Below are 23879 nucleotides of genomic sequence, written 5' to 3' on the forward strand. Positions count from 1 at the left end.
CTGAAACTCTGGATAGAAGCTACACATAGCATATATGTGTAAAATGCTGAGTTTGAAGAAAATTAGCTATTATGATCTAGAGTTATATTTACTCACGAATTATCTTCAGAAATCGCATAAATATTGATATTGCAGGATTCAATACAAGAAGTAAATCAGTTTTATATCATAAAATGAATCATATATCAAAATAATTCAATAGAATTGATACAATTTACAATATTAATATAAAATTAAAGCTTATGATATCATGATCTTGTTATAACAAGCAGATCAAAAATCTCATATGTTCGATACAATCTTAGAATTACGTTTTTAATCATATAAATTGAATATATTAGACTTAAAACTTGATTGATACACTTTTTATCAGAATGTTTTACTGATTTATCTTACGTTTATTCATAATCTAATACATTTGTTTCAAAATTGCATACTATTTGGATTGATATTTGTAATTGAAAATATATTTTAAAATTGACCGTTATATTCATCATATCATATGATAAAAAATAAAATTGTGGTACTCATTCTGTTCTATTTCACATATGAAAATTCTAAAAAAAATTCGAAAAAAGAAAAATCTAAATAAAATATTTGATTTTTCACATGGAAAAAAGGATTTTGATTTTTTTTTGAAAACCAAGATGAAGTATTATTGTCCAAATTTTGAATATGAATCTTTTCCAAGTGCAAAAAAAAACAATAATTTTCGATTCCCATAGTAAATATTTTTATTCTTCAATACAAAGCAAACTACATCCCGGATATTATGATAAAAATGATATGTTCATTAGGAATTTCTATATTTTTTCAAGTAAATAAATATCGTTTTTATTTCACTAATAACAAGTAAATATAATAATCGTATCTAAGTGTATCCGTAAACACTTCATAATGGTTATTGTTTGTGATATCAAACAATAACATTGTGATAAGATTTCAAATTTCAATAATAAATAAATTTCATGAAATCAGAGTAATTGATTGGTGAATGAATATTACCTAGTAAGGAAAAGATAAATTGCTTCTAAAATCTTCATGAAAGCATTTTAATATCGCAATTTATTATTATATAAGCCGAATTACTGTATATTTCTAATGTGTATTTACCATTTGAATGTAATTTATACATCTGATTATATAACAAAAATTTTGGCTAGTTACTATCTAATCGAAATTTCATTTTTTAATATATGCTTCTGTAAACGTAATTCATGGTTTTAATCATTTTAGAAGCTATCCTATTACTGTGAATGGTTTTTAATGACATTTACTGAAATTGAAAAATATAATCAGCCTGAAGAGGGTTCATCCGAATCAATATGCATTGAGAAAGTATAGATGGTTATGTTCTGTTGCAGGGTCCAATTGAAGGCTTTTTTGATAAAATACATAGGGAGATTGGACGCATATAAATACCTTTGCTAATTCCATCCAATTTGTTCGATTTTTAACTTTACAAATGTCAAAGTTTGTTTTATATTGAGAACTCAAAAAAATGGAGAATTTCTTCAAAAATGCGTCTTACTTTTGGTCTACTGCCAAAGCAAACATATTAACTGGATTAGATGTCATTAAAGATGATACTGGAATAGAAACTATCGACATTTCACCAGAATTTAATGAAAGTAATAAACAATTTCAATTTATTATGAAGCACACAAATGATGTTAATAATTCACTCACTAGACTTTCGAAACGTATACTAAAGGCATCGCAATCTTTAAGTAAAATTGCAGATTTATACACTGTAGCTTACAAAGTTGATTCTTCTGACTTGTTAAAAGATGTAAATGCATTCAAAGTATGCACCGACAAAATAAGTGATTTATGCAATCTCTATGCTGCCCAAAAAATACCAGTTGAGCTGAGAACTCCTTTTACCAAAATCCATATTGACGGGAGTGAACTGTATAACGTAAGAAATGCCATCAAAACGAACTATTCTATGTACAAGAAGTTCTCTGACGAGTTCGATATCCATTTTAACAAAAACAGCGACGAATATATTTTAAATAATTTACGTGAAAATGTTGAAAAGCACTATCAGATATATACAGAAAAGATATCCGTATTTATTGAAGCTACAAAAAAGCTTTCGTCTCGCATGAAAATCGAAGAAACCAAAGCAATTTTTAAATTTTCTCAATTTGAGCATGAATTCATAACAGAATTAACCAAAATCTACAAAGACATCAACTCATACAATCCAGACTACTACGTTGCGAGCGAAGTATTCGTTAACATAGACGAAGAAAAAGATGATGAATCAAATGTCAAAGTTCAGATCGATACAGACTGTCCATCATTAGATCAACTATAGAAACACTTTATTTATATATTCATTCTCCCCAAAAAGGAGTGGAAAGCCGAAATTGGCTGTCCATCAACTGTCGGACCACTTTTTTCGACCAATTCAACAGCTTTCTCCCTCAGGGCCTTCAAGTGCGCCCTGGAGAACGCCTTCAGCCCAAACGCTGTCGTCATTAGCTGCTCCTGGTCGACAATTGAGCCTTGAACGGTTTTTAGAACTTTTGTGAAGTCACTCGGCTTTGCTGCCTTAAGCAGGTCGTTGTTTATCTTTAGGATGGCCAGCGCTACCCTGAAAATCACCTTTTGTCCCTCGAGGAAGAAGGAATCCCAGATTCGCATCACTGTAGAAACGGGAAGGGTGTTGGAGAACAGGGTAAGGATCCAGTTGCTAGTGCACTGGGCCCACTGGTAGTTGGCGGCTTTCGCTATGGCCGCTACTTCTGGCTGTCTCTCGTTTATTAAAATTTGTAACATGCAAATGTCAGTTTGGTAGTCTTTCATGTCGGGTGTGAAGTAGCCTTTAGGAAGGTAGTTCTCGACAATTATCAGGAGTAAATAAAAAGCTTGTATATCGCTCTTCATAACAAATAAACAAATTGCGGCAACAAAGTTAAGAGATTGGCAGTAACCGATCTCAGGATGGGCAACTGCAAATACGTAAAGAATTTTTTTGAGATATTCTGATGAAAAAGCTTTATTTCTTGGAAACGTTCGAGGAATATCAACATCAATGGTCCTTTTGACGTCTTCGTGTATTGTATTGAATTTCGATGGAGCTTCATCCCATATATTAGCTCTGGCGTCCATTATCTCGTAAAGTTTAGTAATTTTTGCCCAAATTAGAGGACGAACTTCCATTGGAATGCCTTTTCGTATTTGTTTCTTAAATTTCTTGTCGTCTAACTTAAAATGAGATGAACCTCCTTGAGTTTCTGTGTATTTAAACCAAACTTTGTCGTTTTGAGCTATTTGTTTCTTAACTTTCTCATAATATATCATGTTGTGTTCATCATCATATAGTCTAACAAATCCAAATTCATCATATTGATGATCGATCATGAATTAGAAATTGATAGATTTTTCAGGGTGCGCCCGGGAGGATCATGTAAACTTCAGAATTTAGAACCTTAATTTTTAAGCAATAACTTGGTACCTAAATAGGTAGGAAAACTCTAAAAATATCAAAAAATACAACTTGGCTCCATAATAATCCTGTCATGGTGGCTGTTTGTATCCCCTAGTATTTTCCTCTTGAATCTCTTTTTCTGTCGAAATTAAATTCAAATCTCAGAAGTAGAAGTGAATAATCGACTTATTACTGCTATTATACGAATAAATAAATTCATTATATTATTTTTATTTACATAATATCTGTTTGAAGTCCATAATTCTATAAATTTTTCTTCAAAAACATTACAATCTTGATAGTTTTGATACTGTTTAATAGGTTTTTGGCACCTTATTTAGTATTTACTACGTATAGAGTCGATCTGAACTTAATTTTCGGAAATTTAAAATATTTATTATAAGTAAAATCTGATTTGAAATTTATGTTTAACTACTCATATCTTGCATTATCCTGAGTAGCTTTTGTTAAAATTCATCAAAAAAGATTTTAACGTGCTTTAATTTTTATTTTTTAAAATAATGCATATTATTATATAACTAGCATATTTACAAATTTTAGTGCTTTCAAACATTTAATCCTCCTCCTCTCAAATAAACGTACATCCGGGTGGCCTGTTTTTTGCAAAAAATAAAATTTCATTTTTTATGCTTAAAAAGTCAGAATTTTTATTTGCTTCTGGGATATATGATGGCTATATCAGATGCCCATTCTTTTTGATACTCAACATTAAACATAAAACTTAGCCGTTAAGGCTCTTCTGAAAATATTTTTTTCCCGAAAAATGTTGTGCATGAAAATTCAGTTCACTTCACTTTTGACAAAAGTGACAAGTTTACATGGCAAAAATAGTTTACATGGCAAAAATATATAAGGTTTTTTTTAAAAGTAGTTATCTTTATATATAAAAATAAAACTTTTGATATATTTGAGTAAATGATTTATTAATTTATTTATTTTTTTTAAATCAAATCATATAAATATATATAGTTAGTATGGTTATGTTGGGTACGGCGGCACTGCGTTCCACCTTACTCAACATAACCTTAAATATTTACAAAGCCACCCACTTCACTTCACTAACGAACTCACTAATGTAAAAAATAAACGTTCTCACTAACGACTTCACTAATGTTCTCATAAATTTTCCTCAATATCTTCATCATCAGTGTTAACCCTATTGTAGTCATACTTGAAGCCATAAACTTTCTCTAACTTCTTAACGTACAATTTACATAACTTATTCGTCATCATATGGTTTAATGATATAACTATTTCTATCTTTATACACAGTCAATGAAAAGTCAACTGGTCTCGGATGTATTTGAAAGAACATGTTATGCTCAGGAAGGAAGAATAAATGTTTAAATGTATGTTTGTTATATTTTTCGATTTGTATGAGTTGCTTTTGTTCTGTCATTTACATCCAAATAAAAATAAAATAAAATAAAAAATAAACTTAAAAATTAATGATATCACCACCCTCACACGTATGAAAACATAGCACAAAAATAAATTTAGGTGAAGTGGTTAGATCTAACCTCTTTTCTAACCCGATTTCTAACCTGTTGAATTCATTGCTTTATAACTCTCTTCCTTGGTTTCTTTTTAGTTGCTTTCTTCACGTCTGTCTCCAGCTTAACTGTCTTTCTTCTTCGTCCGTAATGATACCAGTTACTTCCACCAGTCAATGGGTCAAATGGTCTTTCGTAAGGGTTTCCATACATTCCATAGGGACCATACGGAAGAACTACTGGTGGAGAAGAAACATTTTCTTTAGTTCCATCGACTCTATTTAAATGCATTGTTTCACCTTTCATCTGGTCATTAAAGTCTTTTGCGTGTTTTGCAAACTCATCGTCCTTTCCTAAAGCATTTTCTGACTCAGTCGCAACCAAATTGGATGCTTTATTTATGAGCCCTATTTTATTTAATCTTAACTTCTTTGCAACCCAGCCTCCAATCTTCCCTTTATTTGCATCTAATGTCTTCGAAACCCTTCCTCCACTCATTTTATTTACTGCGTCATAAGCTCCAAGTGCTTTTGCTCCAAATGCTAATGCTTTTGTTCCCATTGCGCCTAAAGCTGCCCAATCTACCATTTACACCATATTAAAATCATCTCTCTTCAATATTATCTCATAAAAGTTCTCGTTACTGGAGAAAGTCAATGAAACATAAGCGTTCTCACGGGCTTCGCCCTCACCACTTTGCGGTCTATCTAACTTCTTTCTTATATCATCTATACGCTTCAAAATGTCTGAACAATTGCTAACATCTTCTACAACAGTTATTTCATCATGAATGACCTTTAAGAACAAGCTCATTTAATATGCTATTAAAATCATCTCAATAATGAGTCCATCCTTTCCATCTTTAGGTAGCACAACATCTTTCATTGAAGAAGGTTCGACAAGTCTTATGTTAAACTTACTGACAAAGTTTGTTATACTATAATGCTTCGGTGGCGAATACATGTAGTTTGAAAGACATAATATAGATTCTTCAGCAAATTCACTTATACTGGATTTTATAACAATGTTCTCACGAGACCAAAACCACCAATTGACAATCTTGTAAGCAATCCTGCTGAACCTTCAACTGTAAACGTCGATGGTAACATTCCACGAAGGTCATCTATTGACATCTTTGAGTCACTGAATTTAAAGATTTTCTTAAAGCAATCGTCATTATCTAACCATGCAATAGCTTTGAAGTTTTCATTCGAATATACATCTGCTTCATTAAATGTAAAACCTGACTTCTTTGCAGAGACGACTTTAAAATCTATTGAGTTTGTTTCAAAATTATATGCTATGGTAACTTCTGAAGGTAATGGATGTCCTTCCGCAGTCAGTTGTTCTCTCACTACCATTTGAAGCTTTGTGTTAAAAACTTTCATGTCATCTCCTGTATCTAAGTTCACATACACAGCAACAGGGAAACTATCTTGCTTCTTTGTTTCATCATTATATCTCAAAACATTAAAGTTCTTCAATAATATTGTTCTTCCTGCTGGAATACTTCGAACCTGTCTGATTTCAATAGCTTTCTCACCTCCTACATACTCTACCCAGTGTCTTGGATATTCATAAGTATACTGACTTTCTTGAATTTTGGTAGGTTTCATCATAACGTGTTCATAGTATATCTTTATACTCTTGTCAGTTAGACTCGGTGCTATGTTCTGAATATTTCTGACTTGCATTTTTAATGGAGATAAAATGAAGCATTTAATACATGACGTAGATGAAGACATGAATGAAACTACAGACAAACTTAACTCTTCTCTCATTCTTCCTTTCAGTAAGGACTATGAGTTCTGTTCAAATGTGTTTATTTCTATTGTGGAAAGATGGGTTCAGGTAAGACATTTAACCTCATTCGTCATATACTCATAACAGAGCGTTTAGGAAACGACTCTTACTATGACCAAATCATTATATCAGCAACTTCAGACTCTATGGACTCAACAGCGAAAACATTTATGTCAAAAGTTCAAGCCTCTGTCGTTAAAGTTCCAGACAGTGAACTCATTGAATTTCTTCAACGTTACATTCGACGTAAGAGGAAATATTATGCCATCGTTGAATTTATACAGTCAGGAATGCAAAAGACTTCAGAGAGATGGAAAGAATTATTGACAAACACCACTTACGTCAGTACTCAGGAGTTTACGATATGAAACGACTGACAAACTACATTCTGTCAAAACTTTCAAAATACCCCTTCAAAAAGTATCCTTCAAACACTCTGCTCGTTTGTGACGACTTCGCCGGAAAAGGTTTAGTGTCAAAGCCTGACTCACCATTAGCTAACATCATAACTAAAGTCAGACATTACCATTTAACTGTAGCAATACTTATGCAAACATGGCGTTTTTGCTTTAAACATAAAACGTCTCATAACTGACTTCGTTATCTTTCAAGGTTTCTCACGCTATGATATTGAACTCATTTGGAAACAGTCAGGTATAACATTACCTTTTGAAGAAATTTGGGAAGCATATAAGTCTCTCATCTCTCCTCGTTCATACCTTGAGATTCATATCATGACTAATACCATTAAAGTCAAAAATATTCCATGGGAACGACCAACATTGTTTTAAATTTAACCTTCAATTGACTGATGGTAAACAAATTCCATGCATCTCTGTCGCCATTTCTGTTAATATTTTTGCTGTCATTCATATCATCCACTTCCCCATCCGTTAGCTTTTGAGGATATGCGTTAGAATAGCTGTTCTTAAATGAAGGCTTTTCACCTTTGAGAGCATAAACTCTATAACTTTCTGCATACTTTATGTTTGAACCTCCTGAGCCATCATTGACATAAATTTTTATAGGCTTCCACCCTTTGTTCATGTTCCTGCTTCTTCCCTTGCTCTTTTGTTCAGTAGTTCTACATCTTTATACACAGCACCTGTCTCAGTGAATTCAACAATATTTTCATTCGTTAGCTTTACATTCAAACCCTTGTCGAGTATATTGTTCATTTCATACATATAAAAGGTTTTTATTCTATATGAAATGAGAAGCAAATCCATCTTAGCTGGTGCCGTTAATGTTCCAATTGAACCAACATCAAATGTTGACTCACGAACGACAAACAATATTGTCATAAAGAACTATAGTTCGGAGTGTTTGAAAGAAAAAGAACCAGAACTTAAGTCGGTGAATTTAAACTCAGCTTCAAACGCTAACGCTACATCAGATGTTAAGTTAGAGTATCCACCACTGGACCAAATTCTTTCAAGAGAAGCCAACGACAACCCTTACACAAATGTTCAAACAAATCCTTCAGATAACGTAGACCATTACCTTCTTCAGTTATACCAAACAATTTTACTCAAAGACGATAAGAAGCTTTTGACAAATCTTATAAGCAAGAACCAAATAATTCTAACAAAGGAGGACCTTGAAAATGTTATATCACGAATAACAGGGAAAACAATGTGTCATTGACTATCTCGACCCTGAAATCGAATGCTGTGGTCAAACGCCACCATTCATGAAAATAGGTAACATCCGCATCATTGAAACACCAGGAACTACAGGAGTTGAGTTTAAGTATAAATATTCGAACGAGTATACAAAACTTTCAACAGAATATAAACTTTGCTTGAAATATGTTTTAGTAAATTAAAGCAATTTGTAATATCTATCCAAAACTTCTTCAACAGTATCGAACTCATCTTCATAATGCAAACCTAATCTTATTGACTTGGTGCAGTTTTCACTAACACAATATTTTTCTGTTCTCTTGACTGACATAACTAACTCATTTGTTTCATCAAACAGCAACAACCAAAGTTCATGACCTAATACATAACATTCATACTTTATATTTTTAGCTCTGAGTTCTCTTGTAAGCTGTTGCATTTAATATTTTCTAAAAAGTCAACTTCAACAGTCATTCGCACTGGTGCCTTCAGTTCTACAGGCTCTCCTTGAAAGTCAACAAGTCTGAATTGCATGTCTTTCAAATTATGAGGACTAATGCGAACCCATTTACCTAAATGAGTTGCTATGACAGGAACGTTTGGAATGAACATTGAATTTACTGCATAACAGAAAGACTTATATTCTACTGAACCTTTACTATTAACTCCTGAAATACCTGTGACATTAGCTATTTTTGACTCAATGTACAAACAATTGCCATAACATACGTATGGAACAGATTTCATCTCAATCGTTTTGTCAACACTTTTCAAAGGAAATGTCATATGGTATGCTCCAAAAGAAGTTGAACTCTATGACTCATTCTTGGTATCTTGAACTCTTTCTTGCTACTGAACTTCAATGTTCCCTCAGAAGAGAGTTCGACATCTATGTTGTCAATAGTTTCTTCATTTATGAGAGTATCTATGACTCCAGCAATTTTATCTATTCTATACTCTGCTCTGTTAGGAAATGTTATAAAACTTCTTTTGTCATCTATTTCAATCTCTATGAAATCTGTTTCATCTGTTATGACAAAAGTTGCGATAGTATTGAAGTCAACAACTCTGAAAGCAAGTGCTTCATTCTGAAGACCTAAGTTTGTTTGTAGCTTTACTGTCCCGTATTCGTTTGGGTCTGTACTTTGCAAATAGAACAACATTTTATTCTCATTAAAATATGACTATTGCTGCATATGCGTATGAAACAAATGAAGCAAGAAGAGCACATGAACTAGTAAACGAAAACTCAACTTTAACCATTGAAGGCAATGATTTAGTCATTGACGATGGAAAAACTAAAAAAGTCATTGATTTCGATACTTTTAACACTTATGACCCATTCATTACAACAAGCAAGGTTCCATCATAAATGATGGAACGGTGCAATATATAAATTCTACAGTAGATGCCTCATTAGTGAAAGTATTAAATGTTCTCATTGAATTGTTAAAGAGCTTTCGATTTGACGACAACATTAAATGCTTAAAGAATTTAGTCATGAATGAGAAACAAATTCTTGGCGTTGCTGGTAGCAGTAATGATGTACACCTTATGACATTAGAATATTATAACGAACATAAAGATGAACTGAAAGGAGAGAAGGGTGACACCGGACCTCAAGGACCACAAGGAATACAAGGAATACAAGGAATACAAGGACCTCAAGGCGAAAACGGTTTGGATGGAAAGGATGGAAAGGATGGAAAAACTGCTAAATCATGGATATGGACCTTATAAATACTGGTTTAACAGCTGCTTCATATGGAGTTCTTCAATACCAAATCGGAAAGATATGGGCAGTACTTGGTGAAGAAGTTTTAAATGACGTTAAAAATGCTTTGAACTTCATTTCAAATGGTTCGGATACTATTAAAACTTTATCTGGTTGGATGCAAGAAACAAGGAGTCAAATAGATACTGTAAGACGTATAGCAAACAATGCACGTACGGGATTGGATACTTTACGAGAAGCACAAAATACACTAAAGGAAGCAAATGATATTCTTGGCTCAGTATCAGACATGCATGAAGATTGGCTTAAAGGTATTGACAAATCTTTAAAAAATCACAGTCAGTCTATTGCTGACTACAAGAAAAGTATAGATTTTTTACATAGTGCTATGGACGTACATGATGGAAGCATAAGGAACTTACTTAATGCTAACAATAACTTACCAGGAACTATTAAAGCATTTATAAAGTCCTTTGTAAAACCTGGTGCTCTAACATTTAGGTCTTTGAGAGCAAGAGCATTGAAGTCAAGAGATGCAGAAACTCCAACAGAACCTACAGAAGGAACTGAAACAACAGAAACTCCAGAAGAACCACCAAAACCAACAGCTAATGAAATATTGTTCGAATATTTTCCAAGGTACTCTGTTCTCATTGCATACATTCAAGAAATACTTAAGAAAGCAGACTTGACTTTAGGAGATGATGAAAGTTCTGTATATCTTTCGTTCCAGTTTCAAATAGCAGAACTTTTGAGACAGATATGCTTAATGTATGACAACATCTCTGATTTCACAAGATATGATGACGACCATGACCCCGAACACGGTGAAGAAGAAGTTTTACAAACATCCATTAAGACAGGAAAGGTTTTAACTCAAAGTCTCATTATTGACACCAAAGATGGCGAAGTGGACGTTCTTCAAGAGCTGAAGAAAAATACTTCTTCGGGAGGTGGTGGTAGGCATGAACTTGAAATAAATGAGATAGAAGAGAAATTAGCCGAAAAAGCAGATAAAGAACATAAACACAATATCTCCGATATAAATGAACTTCAAGCTACATTAAATAGTAAAGCGGACAAAAATGAACTTGACGCAATGAACAAAGTTTTGAAATCTCATAAACACAATATCTCCGATATAAATGAACTTCAAGCTACATTAAATAGTAAAGCGGACAAGAACCATGTTCATTATATAAGTTCAGATGAACAGATTATAACGGACTATCATGGATATTTAACACGAAGTGATGAAGCGAAGACAAAAAATGTTAATGAAAGAAGATATAAATACATTCGTGCTAAAGGTTATGACATAAGCTGTACTGTACAGTATGATGTAGCTAAAGCACCAGAAGCATTTGGTTATACCGGTGAAATTTATGCCTCTACTTTCAATGTTAACGGTGTATTAGTTGAACCAAGATTTACTTTGAGAGTTAAGTCAAAAATAACTTTTGAAGATGCTATTAAAAGTAAAGCTGACAAAGATGAACTCGAAGCAATGAACAAAGTTTTGAAATCTCATAAACACAATATCTCCGATATAAATGAACTTCAAGCTACATTAGACAGTAAAGCGACAAAACCATACACATAAATCCTTCACTACTGTTAGAGCAGACGACATAATATTGAACTTTGACCTTGGTTCAAGTGCACCTTTAGAGAATCCGAGTACAAGCGTAAAAGATACTCTTAACAATTTAGATAAGAGTTGCAGGAATATCGAAGTCATGCCAGAAACTTTGAAGCACATGAACTACCAGCAATGTTAGATAAGAAAGCAGATAAAACTTATGTGGATGCAGAACTAACAAAGAAATTTTCGAAACCAGATACAATGACATTTACAACAGAAATTATAAATGGTGAACCAGCAACTCCATTTGAATTTGTTAGAGGTCTTCAACCAGATACTTTTGAATTTTTCTTGGATAATTCTATTGAACTAACATTACATTATAAAAGTGGAACAAATGCAACATTTCATCCGGGAGATACATTCCAAATGGTATTTAATGACATAAGTTCTTTAGAATATGTTTATAGAGTTATGAGCATATATGATTTAATATATCCTATAGGAGCTGTTTATACGTCTATGAATCCAATAAATCCAAACACTTTATTTGGTGGTAGATGGTATGAAATAGTTGACAGTTTTCCATTCTACACTAATACGCAGTCAATGAAGATGGGAGGTTCAAAGAAAATAGGTATTGAAAACCTTCCTTCACATATGCATAGGTTCAGTGGAAGAACATCTGTGGAAGGAAACCATTCACATTCAATAACAAAAAGAGGTTATATAAATCTTGCAGCGGGTTCGAATAGACAGGGAATGAACAGATATGATATCTCAGATGACCCCAAAGATGTTAGCACAGGTATTTTCTGTGGAACTGCAGGAAATCATACACATGTTGTAGCTGGTATTACAGACCCAGCAGGTAATGGAAAAGATTATATGCCTCCTTATATAACAATGCACGCTTGGATACGAGTTGGTTAAAATCTTTAACTTTACATAAATGAGCTTGAAAGAAGTATTCGAACAACATCCATGGAGGTCATTTAAGAAGTTCAATGAAGCTGCAAAGAGTTGGGGATTTACTAACAGAGCTGAAGTGAAAAGGTTCTTTGACAAAAATGTTGTACATCAAACAAAAATAAACCCTTACGACTACTTTTTACCAATTTACTCCAACACTCCTGACGCATACCAATTTGACACTCTCATTCAAAGCAGAAAAGGAGGACATAAACCATTCCTCATCTTCATTAATGTTAACACTCGTAAAGCATATGCATATCCAATGAAATAAAGGAACTCGTGAAGTGTTAAGAGTTTTACAAAAGTTTGTAGCAGAACATAACCCAAGTACTTTAACATCAGACCAAGACAGTGCATACCTCAGCAATGAAATCACAGAATTTCTCATTAAGCATAACATAACTCACTACACTACTGAAGACCATAACCATAACATACTCGGCATCATAAACCGCTTCATAAGGACTCTCAGAGATTTAAACCAAGAGCGAGACTTTACCGAAGAAACAATGAAACATTTTCTCGAAGTATATAATTCCTCAACACATTCTACAACAGGACATACACCAAATTCAATGACACAACAACAAGAAGAAAAGTATATACAAAAGAAACGAAGCCAAACACAAAATATCAGAAATTCAACACAATTTACCCTCATTCCTGGTACAAAAGTTCGTGTAGTCCTTGACGACAAACCGTTGACAAAGAAACGTTTAAGGTTAAGTAGAAACTATTATATCGTAGACTCTACGCAAGGTAATGGATATCTTATAAAAGCTGCTGACGACTCCATTGCATTTTACCCTCGTCATAAATTAGTCGAAAGTAGTAATGGCAAACTTGCTGAAACCATTGACGAAGCAAAGCGAGGAGTGGTTATTGAAATACTTGACTATAACATAAACGATGACACTTATAAAGTAAGATATGAAGGAGGTGTTGAAGATGTTATACCATCTAAGAACTTGAGAGAGTCAAAGCCAACACATCTGGGACCATTAGAGCGGGAGTACTGGAAAGACAAAAATATGCCAGAAAGAATAAGAAAATTCTTCTAAACTTTTTCATTAGATGTAAATCAGACATGAATGAGAACAGTCATGTATTATTAATGGTACCATTTATTTTAACATAAAGACGCAAAGCGGCGAGGACGAAGTCCATGACCAAAAATAATGTTTAGGGTAGATGGTTAGATCTAACATCATTTCTACCCTCATTTCTACCCTCTTGAATTTTCATGAATTTTCCCGAAATAAAAAATAAAGTTAGTTTTATTTTATTTATTTTGTATTTTTTTGTATGTAAAGACATGATTTCAGGGATTTTTTTGACGAAGTGTCAATCTTCACTTCGTCAAAAAATAACAGTTATCTAATGAAAAAGTGTCATTTTTTGTATTTTTTTTGTATGTAAAGACATGATTTCAGGGATTTTTTTGACGAAGTGTCAATCTTCACTTCGTCAAAAAATAACAGTTATCTAATGAAAAAGTGTCATTTTTTTGTATTTGACGAGAATGTCGGGTAGATGGTTAGATCTAACCTCATTTCTAACCTCATTTCTACCCTCTTGAATTTGTCAAGACTTCTTCGTAAATGTTTTGTCAAGACTTCTTCGTAAATGTTTTTTCACCTCTTTTTTCACCTCTTGAATTTTCATGACTTCTTCGTAAATGTTTTGTCAAGACTTCTTCGTAATGAGTGTAAAGGACCCAAAAATAATGTTTAGGTGAAGAGGTTAGATCTAACCTCATTTCTACCCTCATTTCTACCCTCTTGAATTTTCATGACTTCTTCGTAAATGTTTTGTCAAGACTTCTTCGTAATGAGTGTAAAGGACCCAAAAATAATGTTTAGGTGAAGAGGTTAGATCTAACCTCATTTCTACCCTCATTTCTACCCTCTTGAATTTTCATGACTTCTTCGTAAATGTTTTGTCAAGACTTCTTCGTAATGAGTGTAAAGGACCCAAAAATAATGTTTAGGTGAAGAGGTTAGATCTAACCTCATTTCTACCCTCATTTCTACCCTCTTGAATTTTCATGACTTCTTCGTAAATGTTTTGTCAAGACTTCTTCGTAATGAGTGTAAAGGACCCAAAAATATATTTTAGGGTAGATGGTTAGATCTAACCTCATTTCTAACCTCATTTCTAACCTCATTTCTACCCTCATTTCTACCCTCTTGAATTTTCATGAATTTTCCCGAAATAAAAAATAAAGTTAGTTTTATTTTTTTTATTTTTTTATTTTGTATAAAAGATATGATTTCAACAACCGGCACAACAACAATTCAAACAACAGCACCAAACTCTTTAGTCATGAATCCAACATCTATGTTAGTAGAGATGAAAAGCTTCATTCCTTCTTCATATACTTTTGAAACAGAAATCCAGAAGATAAAGCAAGAACTTTTAACAAGTAATTTAGACTGTAGTGCGAAAGATGAAACAAATGAACAGTATCTTTATGAAATGCAGGACCTCATCGACCATTTACCCAAACTACCTGAAATCCAACAACAAAAACTCACTATTCCTGAATTCGACGAAATTGAAGTCAAAGCAACTGACTCAGTAGAAATAAAGAAGTTCATACGAAAGGTAAACTATGAGTTTCTAGGATTTCATTGCAACCATAAGGTTATGGACAAAGATTGCGACATGGTATATAAGAATGTTTCTGACATATATAAATCTGAAGAATTTAAGACCTACGACAACTTTGTTTCGTTAGTTGCTGAATGTGTATGGGAAATAAGAGATAAAGATAGAAGAGGCAAAGTATGGAACAAACAAATAAGACCCGCTATGTTTGAGATGAAGAGAGCAATTGACGCTTTAGTTGTTTTAGCTGGTTTTATTTCAATGTATAACGCAAAAATGAATCCGCAATGTTCAAAATGTAAAGCAGCAATGAGGAAATATAACTACTCCGTCAAAGAGATAGAACGTATGAGAAACGACTATGCTGACTTAAAGAAAGAAGTAGAGAAACCAGCAGAAGATAAAATGGACATGTTAGCATTTCTGAACAAAAACTATCCAACTGCTGACGATTTCCTATTATCTGATGTCAAGAAGAAATATAAAGAAACCTTCGGCATTGTTAAAACATTCGATGTACTAAAAGAAGAAATAGAGGCTACAAAACTGTTTAGAGTCTCACGAATTCATAACGTTTACCATGTAAAACGCTTATAAAATAACTGGGGTAGAAATGAGGTTAGATCTAACCATCTACCCTAAAATATATTTTTATTGAATTCAGCACAAAATTCTGAGTAAAATAATTTTTAGGGCACGTGTCAAACCGTTGAGTTTTCACAAAATTCCAAAAATAACGTTTACCATGTAAAACGTTTATAAAATAACTGGGGTAGAAAAGAGGGTAGAAATGAGGTTAGATCTAACCATCTACCCTAAAATATATTTTTATTGAATTCAGCAACAAAAATCATGAATTTCCTTAAGATAGAAAAAATAAAGTTAGTTTTATTTTTATTTATTTTTTTATTTTGTATGTAAAGACATATGTCAAACATTGAGTTTGAAACAGTTAGAAAGATAGACAATGACACCAAATTGGTTAGAATAGGTGATTTAAACGTAAGATACTCAAAGAAATACAACAAATATTCTTTGTCAGACATTATATCTCCATCTGGAAAGAAAACACACGAGTGGGTTAGAAATGCTTCAACTCAGAAAATTTTGACAAGAAATCCTGAGCTTATGATATCAGTAAGATTCTATGGAACTACAGCATATCTCATCGACAAAAGTCTTATACCAATAGTTTTGTTATGGATTGACCCAGTTGTTGGATATAACTTCATAACTTATGGTTCATTCGATACGGAACGTTGCAGTGAAGGCTTACTTTACATCGTTCAGAAACCGAAGGACTTCAACACAAAAAGATATAAGATAGGAAGGACATATAATATAACTCAAAGATATGACTCTACAGTCAATAGAGTCACGGTTGTGTTCGTTAATGATATGAGAGCCGCAGAAACAGAACTACTTGAAAAGTTTGAGAAAATGTATGGTGCTCCCATAAAAGGTAAAGAAACGTTTGAAGTAGATGAGATAGATAAAGCTATAAAATTATTTGACGAAGTTGCTGAAAAATACATGTAAAGCGTTTATTTTTGGTCTTTTGTGAAAGTCAGAAAATAACGCTAATTTTATTTTTATTTATTTTTTTATTTTGTATGTAAAGACAGTAATGACAACATCAGAGAACACAACAACAGTTAGTCCATGAAGCATAAATGAAGAATACGAATACATACAGTATAACAAACAGTTACGTCTCATTCGTTCAGTCAAAGATGACATGTACCAAATGCAAAGTATAATGAATGCTCTTCGTTCTACAAAGCAAGCATATCATTGGTTTGAAAACCAACAGACAAAAGAACTTTTAGAAGAATTTCCTCATATGATTGCTTCCCTCGGAAAACCGAGAGAAGAGATTCCGTACGAAAATCGCAAGAATTTGGCACCTGGTTTGAAAGGTTATTATGTTCATAGACTTTTAGTAAACGCTGTAGCAATGTGGGCTTCACCTCGTTATGCTTGTTATATTTTCATGATGTTAGATGAACTATATAAAGCAGAACGTGGAGAGATGGAAAAGAAACTTCAAGCAAAAGATGAAGTCATTGAATCCAAAGACAAAAGCATACAGAAAAGAATACCACGTTCAGTACCAAAAGGAAAGGAAAAAGTTATAAGTATATGATTTACGCTGAAGATGGAGAAAGAAGAAGACAGAGATATGGTTATGTTGCATTTAGTCAGAAGAAACAACAAAGCTTTTATGACCTTGCTAAAATATATAAATCTGACAGAAACTGGTTCTATCGTGAAAACTTACCGATTTCAATGACACCGAATGAGCAAATAAATGAAATTGTCAAAAATACTCTTCCTCAAACACACTATGACATCAAAGGTTGCACAATACTTACATTCAAAGAAGACTTACATTACTGAAGGAAAAAATAACAGAATATTTCGATAACTTCAAAGAGGAAGAATAAAAAAATCTAAGCTAATTTTATTTTTTTATAAAATTTTATCTCATATGAAAGAACATGAATTTAGAATATTCGGAACTCATGACAGAAGAAGAGAACGAACAACATGTAAAAGATTATGCAAAATTTCTGAAGACATACAAAGCATTTAAACAATATCTAAATGCTTCTAAAGATTATGCAAAATTTCTGAAGGTATATAAAGCTTATGAAAAAGCGTATGAAAAGTTTATACATTGGGGAATTGTTGTAAAATATCGATATGAAGACTAACCAAAAATATATTTTTGCTTAAATGACGTCAGGGTCTATTTCTTCAACCATTTCACTTCCTTCGTCAATGTCAATAGAAGCTTCTTCAACCTTTGGTAAGAATTTCTGTATAACATCTTTGTTCGTTATTGTCTTCAGAGATGAAGGATAATATTTCACATTTGTGTTATCTAATGGTATACGTTCCATCTTACCTATAGGTATCTTTTCTTTTAACTCACTCAATATTTTGTTAGTGTCTGGAATATGTTTGAGACGGTCCATATAGTTGTCGAAGTCATTGCATATAATCTTTGAGTCTGGGAATATTGTATGGCACAAATTGGATATATAGAAACTTCCACCGAACAAATCTACAAATGTTAGACCATTCGGTAGTTTCTTAAGTTCTCTCAATATAATATCTTTACATTTACTCTTATTTCCAAAGAACGGTAACGGAGGTTTTGTAAAATTCATTTATATATAATAATAAAAATGTTTTTACCCGAAAAGTGACAGAAAAGTGACAAAACATGAAAACATATATAATTTGTGAAAAGTGAAACATTATATAATGTTTTCGACCCAGAAGAAGGCTTCTTCCCAGAAGCAATGGAGGAAGAAGAAGAGTCCTCCGAATTCACACCAGAAGACTAACAATTTTCCGAATAAAAACTTCATTTATACTAAACATCTTCGGGGCTAGAGGGCACGAAGTGCCTGGAAGCCCCACTTCCTTTTTTTTTTTTTTTATTTTACCTATATTTTGAATATGTATAGTCTAGAAGATTTTAACAATATCATAAACATATGTTATTGTTGTAAACAGAAATTCATCAAAAGTGACACCTCAGAAAAGCTAAAATATTGAATTTTTGGAACTTTTGATAGAGCACGTTTTTAAATATTAATTAAAGTAAATGTATATTTTGTAAAGATTCTTTTTAATAAAAAAATAAAATTTTGAAGAAGAACACAAAATCTTCTGAAAAATAATATCACATAAACTCATATTATTTTCTAATAGATAACTATTTTATATAAAAATCAAATTCAATGATGTTAAAAGCGAAGGATAAACCTCAAAATTTACGAATATAATGAGTGTGAATATAATGCTTATCTATCATAAAACCATATGAAATATCAATTTTTGCTTTACGCCTAATTTTTGACGACAATTAGCAAAAAATGTTAAATGTTAACACTCAGTCCATTTGAATATGAAAAATAAAATTGACTTTGATTAAATGTTTTTATTTATCATGCAATTCTTCTTGCGACCAAAGATTTGAATAAAATTTCAAAAAATAAGATAGCTTAAAAAATAATATACGGTAGTGTTTACTAATAGATGAATAGTATATAAATTCTATTAAAATGGATTTGATCCAAAAAAATATAAAACCAAAAATAATTGTTATAATTTAAATGAAAGTAATTTAAAACGATTTTATTTATGATCAAATTTTATATATTTTTTTGGATCAAATCCATTTTAATAGAATTTATTATACTATTCATCTATTAGTAAACACTACCGTATATTATTTTTTAGGCTATCTTATTTTTTGAAATTTTATTCAAATCTTTGGTCGCAAGAAGAATTGCATGATAAATAAAAACATTTAATCAAAGTCAATTTTATTTTTCATATTCAAATGGACTGAGTGTTAACATTTAACATTTTTTGCTAATTGTCGTCAAAAATTAGGCGTAAAGCAAAAATTGATATTTCATATGGTTTTATGATAGATAAGCATTATATTCACACTCATTATATTCGTAAATTTTGAGGTTTATCCTTCGCTTTTAACATCATTGAATTTGATTTTTATATAAAATAGTTATATATTAGAAAATAATATGAGTTTATGTGATATTAAGTTTTATCATCTGCGACGTGACGAATACATTTTAATTTACTCAAGAATGCGTACCCTGATACATTAAATCTAATTCCTGTCTTATTTAATTTCACAACTTTGAAAAGGAATGTATGAATAGCTATAAAATGATGAGATGATGTTTTATGGGTTGCTTCCATTTTTTCTGAAATAAATGAATAAATATAATGTTTATAAGTTTTCATATCTTTTATGTTCTTAATAACGAATGGTATAGACCTTTCCACTTCGTCTTCCTTCGGTGCTGTTCTTTCATATGAAACATTATTGGTATCTTCAATAATGAAACCACAATCACATAAAATTTTATAGGTTTCAATGGTTTCTTTTGATATTTTTATCTAACAAATCAAAAACTTTATCAACACCTGTACATTTATTTAAATTAATACAGTATTAGGTGTGATCTTTGACATTGCGAAGAAACTCTTTGTCAAAACATCTCTCCCTTTTCAATGCTTTTTTGAATTTTTCAGAATCGAGAGGGGGTGAAAGTAGGATACAGGGGTATTCTTCATTATCAATAAATTGTAACTTATGTTTATGAATAAATTTTGTGCCTTCTTCTGAAAGTGTTTCGTCTATTTCACCATCTAATAAATTTTGTGTTGATTCCAAAAAGTAATTTTTATATCTTTCTTCATGAGATTTCTGTACTTCTGATTCTGAAGCTGGGATATTCATTAAACCCTCTACTTCATTCTCATTATATTTTTCAACTTCTCTTAATTCCTTAATTTTTTCATCTATTTCATCTCTTATTTTTTCCAGTCTTTCAATTTCATCATATTCATCATCTTTAATCCGTTCTTCATAATATTCAGGGAAAACATCAGGTTCTTTAGGTTTTTCTTCTTCAGATGTAGGATATAAAAAATTTATAACATCATCTTTATTCATTTTTCCATCATAATCAAATTCATTTAATAACTTGGCAAATTTTTTACAATTTCTTAAATAATATTTATCAACTTCATAACCCGCCTCCTCTAATATATCCTTTATTTCCTCATTTGTGAATCCCAATTTCTTAACATTGTTAGTTGTGACACTCATTTATCATTAAATAAAAAATAAATTATTCAAAAAATGTAAGACATGAATTTTCAAAGTTTATTTTTTAAATTTTTTTATTTTTTTTTTATTTCATTATGTAAAGGGTTTGTGAAAATTTCTTACGATTCTGAAAATTTTTAAATCACGATTTATTCAAAAACGTAAGAATAAAAACCGTAAGAATCATACATTTATTTTATCGATTGTATGAAAATTACTCAAAATCGTTCAATATTGTATGAATTCTTACGTTTACAAAAAAAGTCACAAAACCCGTCATATATACTACTATCCTTCGCTTTTAAGATCATTGAATTTGATTTTTATATAAAATAGTTATATATTAGAAAATAATATGAGTTTATGTGATATTATTTTTCAGAAGATTTCATTCTATATGCCTATGAAAAGTGCTCTCAAAACTAACTTTTTCCTAATTATAATTAAATCTAGAATATTGTATTATGCTTAGTATTATTTCATTTTTCTCATTCAATTTAGAATTTACAAATGTCAAAAAATTGAGAGCTGTCACTTTTGATGAATTTCTGTTTATTACATTATCGCATTAATTTCAACAGAATATTATAAACTTTCGTGAAAATAGCAAAGAGATAACAATATTATTATGGTTTTCTTCCTAGGTATCTATTCATTTTAGTACCTAATGATTAAAATGAATGAAATCAAAGTTTCGTGACGTCAATTAATAAAAGCTTGCAATCAATCTGTACAATATTGATATGGATATCCATAGTATAAGGAAAAATAGCAAATCACGATTATGTCATTACTTATCTCGCGAGAAACTCCCCAAACTGTAAAGAAAGCGTTCATATACAATTTGAAAATATTATAATCAAAGTATTAGTTTTATTTATATAATCATACACTTTAAAGAAGGAATGATTTCATTGAAAACATAAATAAAATTATTGCTAGAAACACGAGAATTGTAAATTCTGGTCTATAATCTGCAATTACAAGTGCCAGTATAATCAGCACTAATGTAAATAAGGGATTTGTTAAAAATTTAATTAGTTTTGATTTATTTGAATTATTTCTTGAAGAGGGCTGCTGTATTGATTCCATCCTACTATGAGGAACTGGGCTACTTAATATGGGAGCATAATGTTCGGAATTTGTTATCCATTCAGGTGTGTTTGGTCTACTTGTAGATTTTATTATGGATGTTGGTGGGGATTTAAAAGCTGTTGAAGAAATGCAGTACTCTGACTCCTTTTTCTTAACAGGAGTAGTCAGAACTGACATTCTTTTTTCTTAGCAGGATTGGCCAGATGCATCCCCTTTTTCTTTTTACGGGTGTGCCATTAAGAGTATTTTCCAAACGAAAAAATAGCATTCGAGGATTTCTATTGGTACCAATGATCAGATTTAGTATATGGTATGGCGCAATTTGAGTTTGGCGAAGATATTGTGTTTGTATTGGAATATTTTGTTGAAAAATTTTTGAACGCGTCAGTATTAAAAGTCCATATCATCTAAAAAAGTCTATACCATGGTGCACTTTTCAGGGTTGGGGTAAAGCTGACGTCACCGTGGTAAATTTTATGCTTCATTTAATTATTGATATTTTTTCAAGGAGTTTTCAAAAAAGATCAATGAGTTATTAACTTACCTTCATTTCACCTTAACACTCCTTATCTTGTAACATTCCAAAACAATTTCAGCTCAAGTTACAATTCTAATTTTCCCAGAAATTAGCTAACAGGACTTACATAAATATGAAGGGCTAACCTATAATATTTCTGAACGAATACTATCAAAATTAAGTCATAAAAAATATAGGATGATAATTTATTGTAGATTCATTACGTAAAAAATGTGTGTGTTGTCCCTTATATAATACTGTCTGATTTCTATGAGCGCTTCGCGCCGATAAAATCGATGACATCGACTTTTTGGGATATTCGCATAGAAATAATTGTATGACAACTATCAAAAAATGAAATTAGAGGACTTGAAATGCAAATTATTTTTTCGATGTCTAAACATAATAATTCGGTAATATATGAATTAGTGACAAATATAGTGATTTATTTGTTACCATACAATTCGCAGTAGAGGCTTATTTCATTTCTTTTATAATTTCCCGAATTCCAAATAAATTATGTTTTAATGAGAAGAGAATGCAATAGATGTGGTATTATACCATCAGTTATTCATGATTCATCATATAGAGACGCAGTTATCACGACAGCTTTTAATATCATTAAAAAAATGGTTTTCTTTATTCATTCCCTTCGTGCATTTAATAAAGATCACAAAGGATTAATATTTACCAACGAAAAAGACGTCCCAAAAGCCCAAGCAATTCTAGAATATACTCAATAAGGAAATTAAATTTAACTTTGCTCATATAAATCGGAAAGTAACATCTTTATTTGGTTTTGCAGATAGGTCATGATTGGAGACTACTTCATTCATAATATAAATGAAATTGATAATGTTATACATTAAGACTTATTCGACACAACATTTCAAGTAAATTCTTTTGCGCGTTTTTAACAAAAATTTATATCTTCTCTTTGTCGAGAAGATAACTATTACTACAAATTACTTATTGGTAATTCCTGGGTTAAAGTTGAATTTGATAACGTTTGTCATGCATTTAATGATCAGAATTGCCCTAAAATAAATTATACAAGTTTAATAATGAACATGTCCTCCATTAATGCAGGCATGCAAGTAGGAAATATTAACGAATTTATTTAATTTACGCAATCCATGAGAAAGTATGGCGATGAGAGAAGCTGTAAAGGAAGAGGTGATGATCAGCATTTTCTTACGTTTTCTATACATTCGCAACAACTCGATAAATGCCTAAATTATGAAATTCTTAATTATTCGAGTAGTTTTATGGTCAATGGATCTAAGTATTACATGGATCATCCCGAGAGAATTGAA

General features: G+C 31.5%; 10 protein-coding genes and 1 pseudogene across 11 annotated transcripts, besides 5 other annotated features; 8 read left to right on the top strand and 3 right to left on the bottom strand.

Annotated features, from left to right (window-relative positions):
* Positions 1 to 1654: 1654 nt before the first annotated feature.
* Positions 1655 to 2326, top strand: TVAGG3_0623210 (uncharacterized protein; the record flags this gene model as incomplete). Its single annotated transcript, XM_001308996.1, has 1 exon — positions 1655 to 2326. The coding sequence occupies one exon, from the start codon at positions 1655 to 1657 to the stop codon at positions 2324 to 2326; it is 672 nt and encodes a 223-aa protein (XP_001308997.1).
* Positions 2327 to 2337: 11 nt separating this feature from the next.
* On the bottom strand, positions 2338 to 3375 carry TVAGG3_0623220 (activation of GTPase protein; the record flags this gene model as incomplete). The annotated part of the gene is made up of 1 exon (XM_001308997.1): positions 2338 to 3375. One exon carries the CDS (start codon positions 3373 to 3375, stop codon positions 2338 to 2340), a length of 1038 nt encoding a protein of 345 aa, XP_001308998.1.
* A 26-nt stretch (positions 3376 to 3401) lies between these two features.
* Positions 3402 to 4231: a mobile genetic element.
* A 541-nt stretch (positions 4232 to 4772) lies between these two features.
* Positions 4773 to 18745: a mobile genetic element.
* TVAGG3_0623250 (uncharacterized protein) lies at positions 6343 to 6537 on the top strand (the record flags this gene model as incomplete). Its single annotated transcript, XM_051240434.1, has 1 exon — positions 6343 to 6537. One exon carries the CDS (start codon positions 6343 to 6345, stop codon positions 6535 to 6537), a length of 195 nt encoding a protein of 64 aa, XP_051087021.1.
* TVAGG3_0623260 (uncharacterized protein) lies at positions 8784 to 8996 on the bottom strand (the record flags this gene model as incomplete). The annotated part of the gene is made up of 1 exon (XM_051240435.1): positions 8784 to 8996. One exon carries the CDS (start codon positions 8994 to 8996, stop codon positions 8784 to 8786), a length of 213 nt encoding a protein of 70 aa, XP_051087022.1.
* On the top strand, positions 10277 to 11078 carry TVAGG3_0623270 (organellar and viral DNA polymerase type B; the record flags this gene model as incomplete). The annotated part of the gene is made up of 1 exon (XM_051240436.1): positions 10277 to 11078. A coding segment is annotated over one exon (802 nt), but the record flags the coding sequence as incomplete, so codon positions are not given.
* On the top strand, positions 12227 to 12637 carry TVAGG3_0623280 (ATP binding; the record flags this gene model as incomplete). The annotated part of the gene is made up of 1 exon (XM_051240437.1): positions 12227 to 12637. One exon carries the CDS (start codon positions 12227 to 12229, stop codon positions 12635 to 12637), a length of 411 nt encoding a protein of 136 aa, XP_051087024.1.
* Positions 13189 to 13740, top strand: TVAGG3_0623290 (integrase core domain containing protein family; the record flags this gene model as incomplete). The annotated part of the gene is made up of 1 exon (XM_051240438.1): positions 13189 to 13740. The coding sequence occupies one exon, from the start codon at positions 13189 to 13191 to the stop codon at positions 13738 to 13740; it is 552 nt and encodes a 183-aa protein (XP_051087025.1).
* TVAGG3_0623300 (organellar and viral DNA polymerase type B) lies at positions 15020 to 15886 on the top strand (the record flags this gene model as incomplete). Its single annotated transcript, XM_051240439.1, has 1 exon — positions 15020 to 15886. The coding sequence occupies one exon, from the start codon at positions 15020 to 15022 to the stop codon at positions 15884 to 15886; it is 867 nt and encodes a 288-aa protein (XP_051087026.1).
* TVAGG3_0623310 lies at positions 16917 to 17736 on the top strand (annotated as a pseudogene). The gene has a single exon. A coding segment is annotated over exon 1 (820 nt).
* A 60-nt stretch (positions 18746 to 18805) lies between the features above and the next one.
* Positions 18806 to 18843: a mobile genetic element.
* Positions 18844 to 20602: 1759 nt separating this feature from the next.
* Positions 20603 to 21048: a mobile genetic element.
* A 424-nt stretch (positions 21049 to 21472) lies between these two features.
* Positions 21473 to 21509: a mobile genetic element.
* A 336-nt stretch (positions 21510 to 21845) lies between these two features.
* Positions 21846 to 22223, bottom strand: TVAGG3_0623350 (uncharacterized protein; the record flags this gene model as incomplete). The annotated part of the gene is made up of 1 exon (XM_001303818.1): positions 21846 to 22223. One exon carries the CDS (start codon positions 22221 to 22223, stop codon positions 21846 to 21848), a length of 378 nt encoding a protein of 125 aa, XP_001303819.1.
* An 867-nt stretch (positions 22224 to 23090) lies between these two features.
* TVAGG3_0623360 (uncharacterized protein) lies at positions 23091 to 23306 on the top strand (the record flags this gene model as incomplete). The annotated part of the gene is made up of 1 exon (XM_001303819.1): positions 23091 to 23306. The coding sequence occupies one exon, from the start codon at positions 23091 to 23093 to the stop codon at positions 23304 to 23306; it is 216 nt and encodes a 71-aa protein (XP_001303820.1).
* Positions 23307 to 23879: the final 573 nt, after the last annotated feature.

This window comes from Trichomonas vaginalis, chromosome III, assembly GCF_026262505.1.
Source record: "Trichomonas vaginalis G3 chromosome III, whole genome shotgun sequence".
NCBI classification, from domain to species: domain Eukaryota; phylum Parabasalia; order Trichomonadida; family Trichomonadidae; genus Trichomonas; species Trichomonas vaginalis.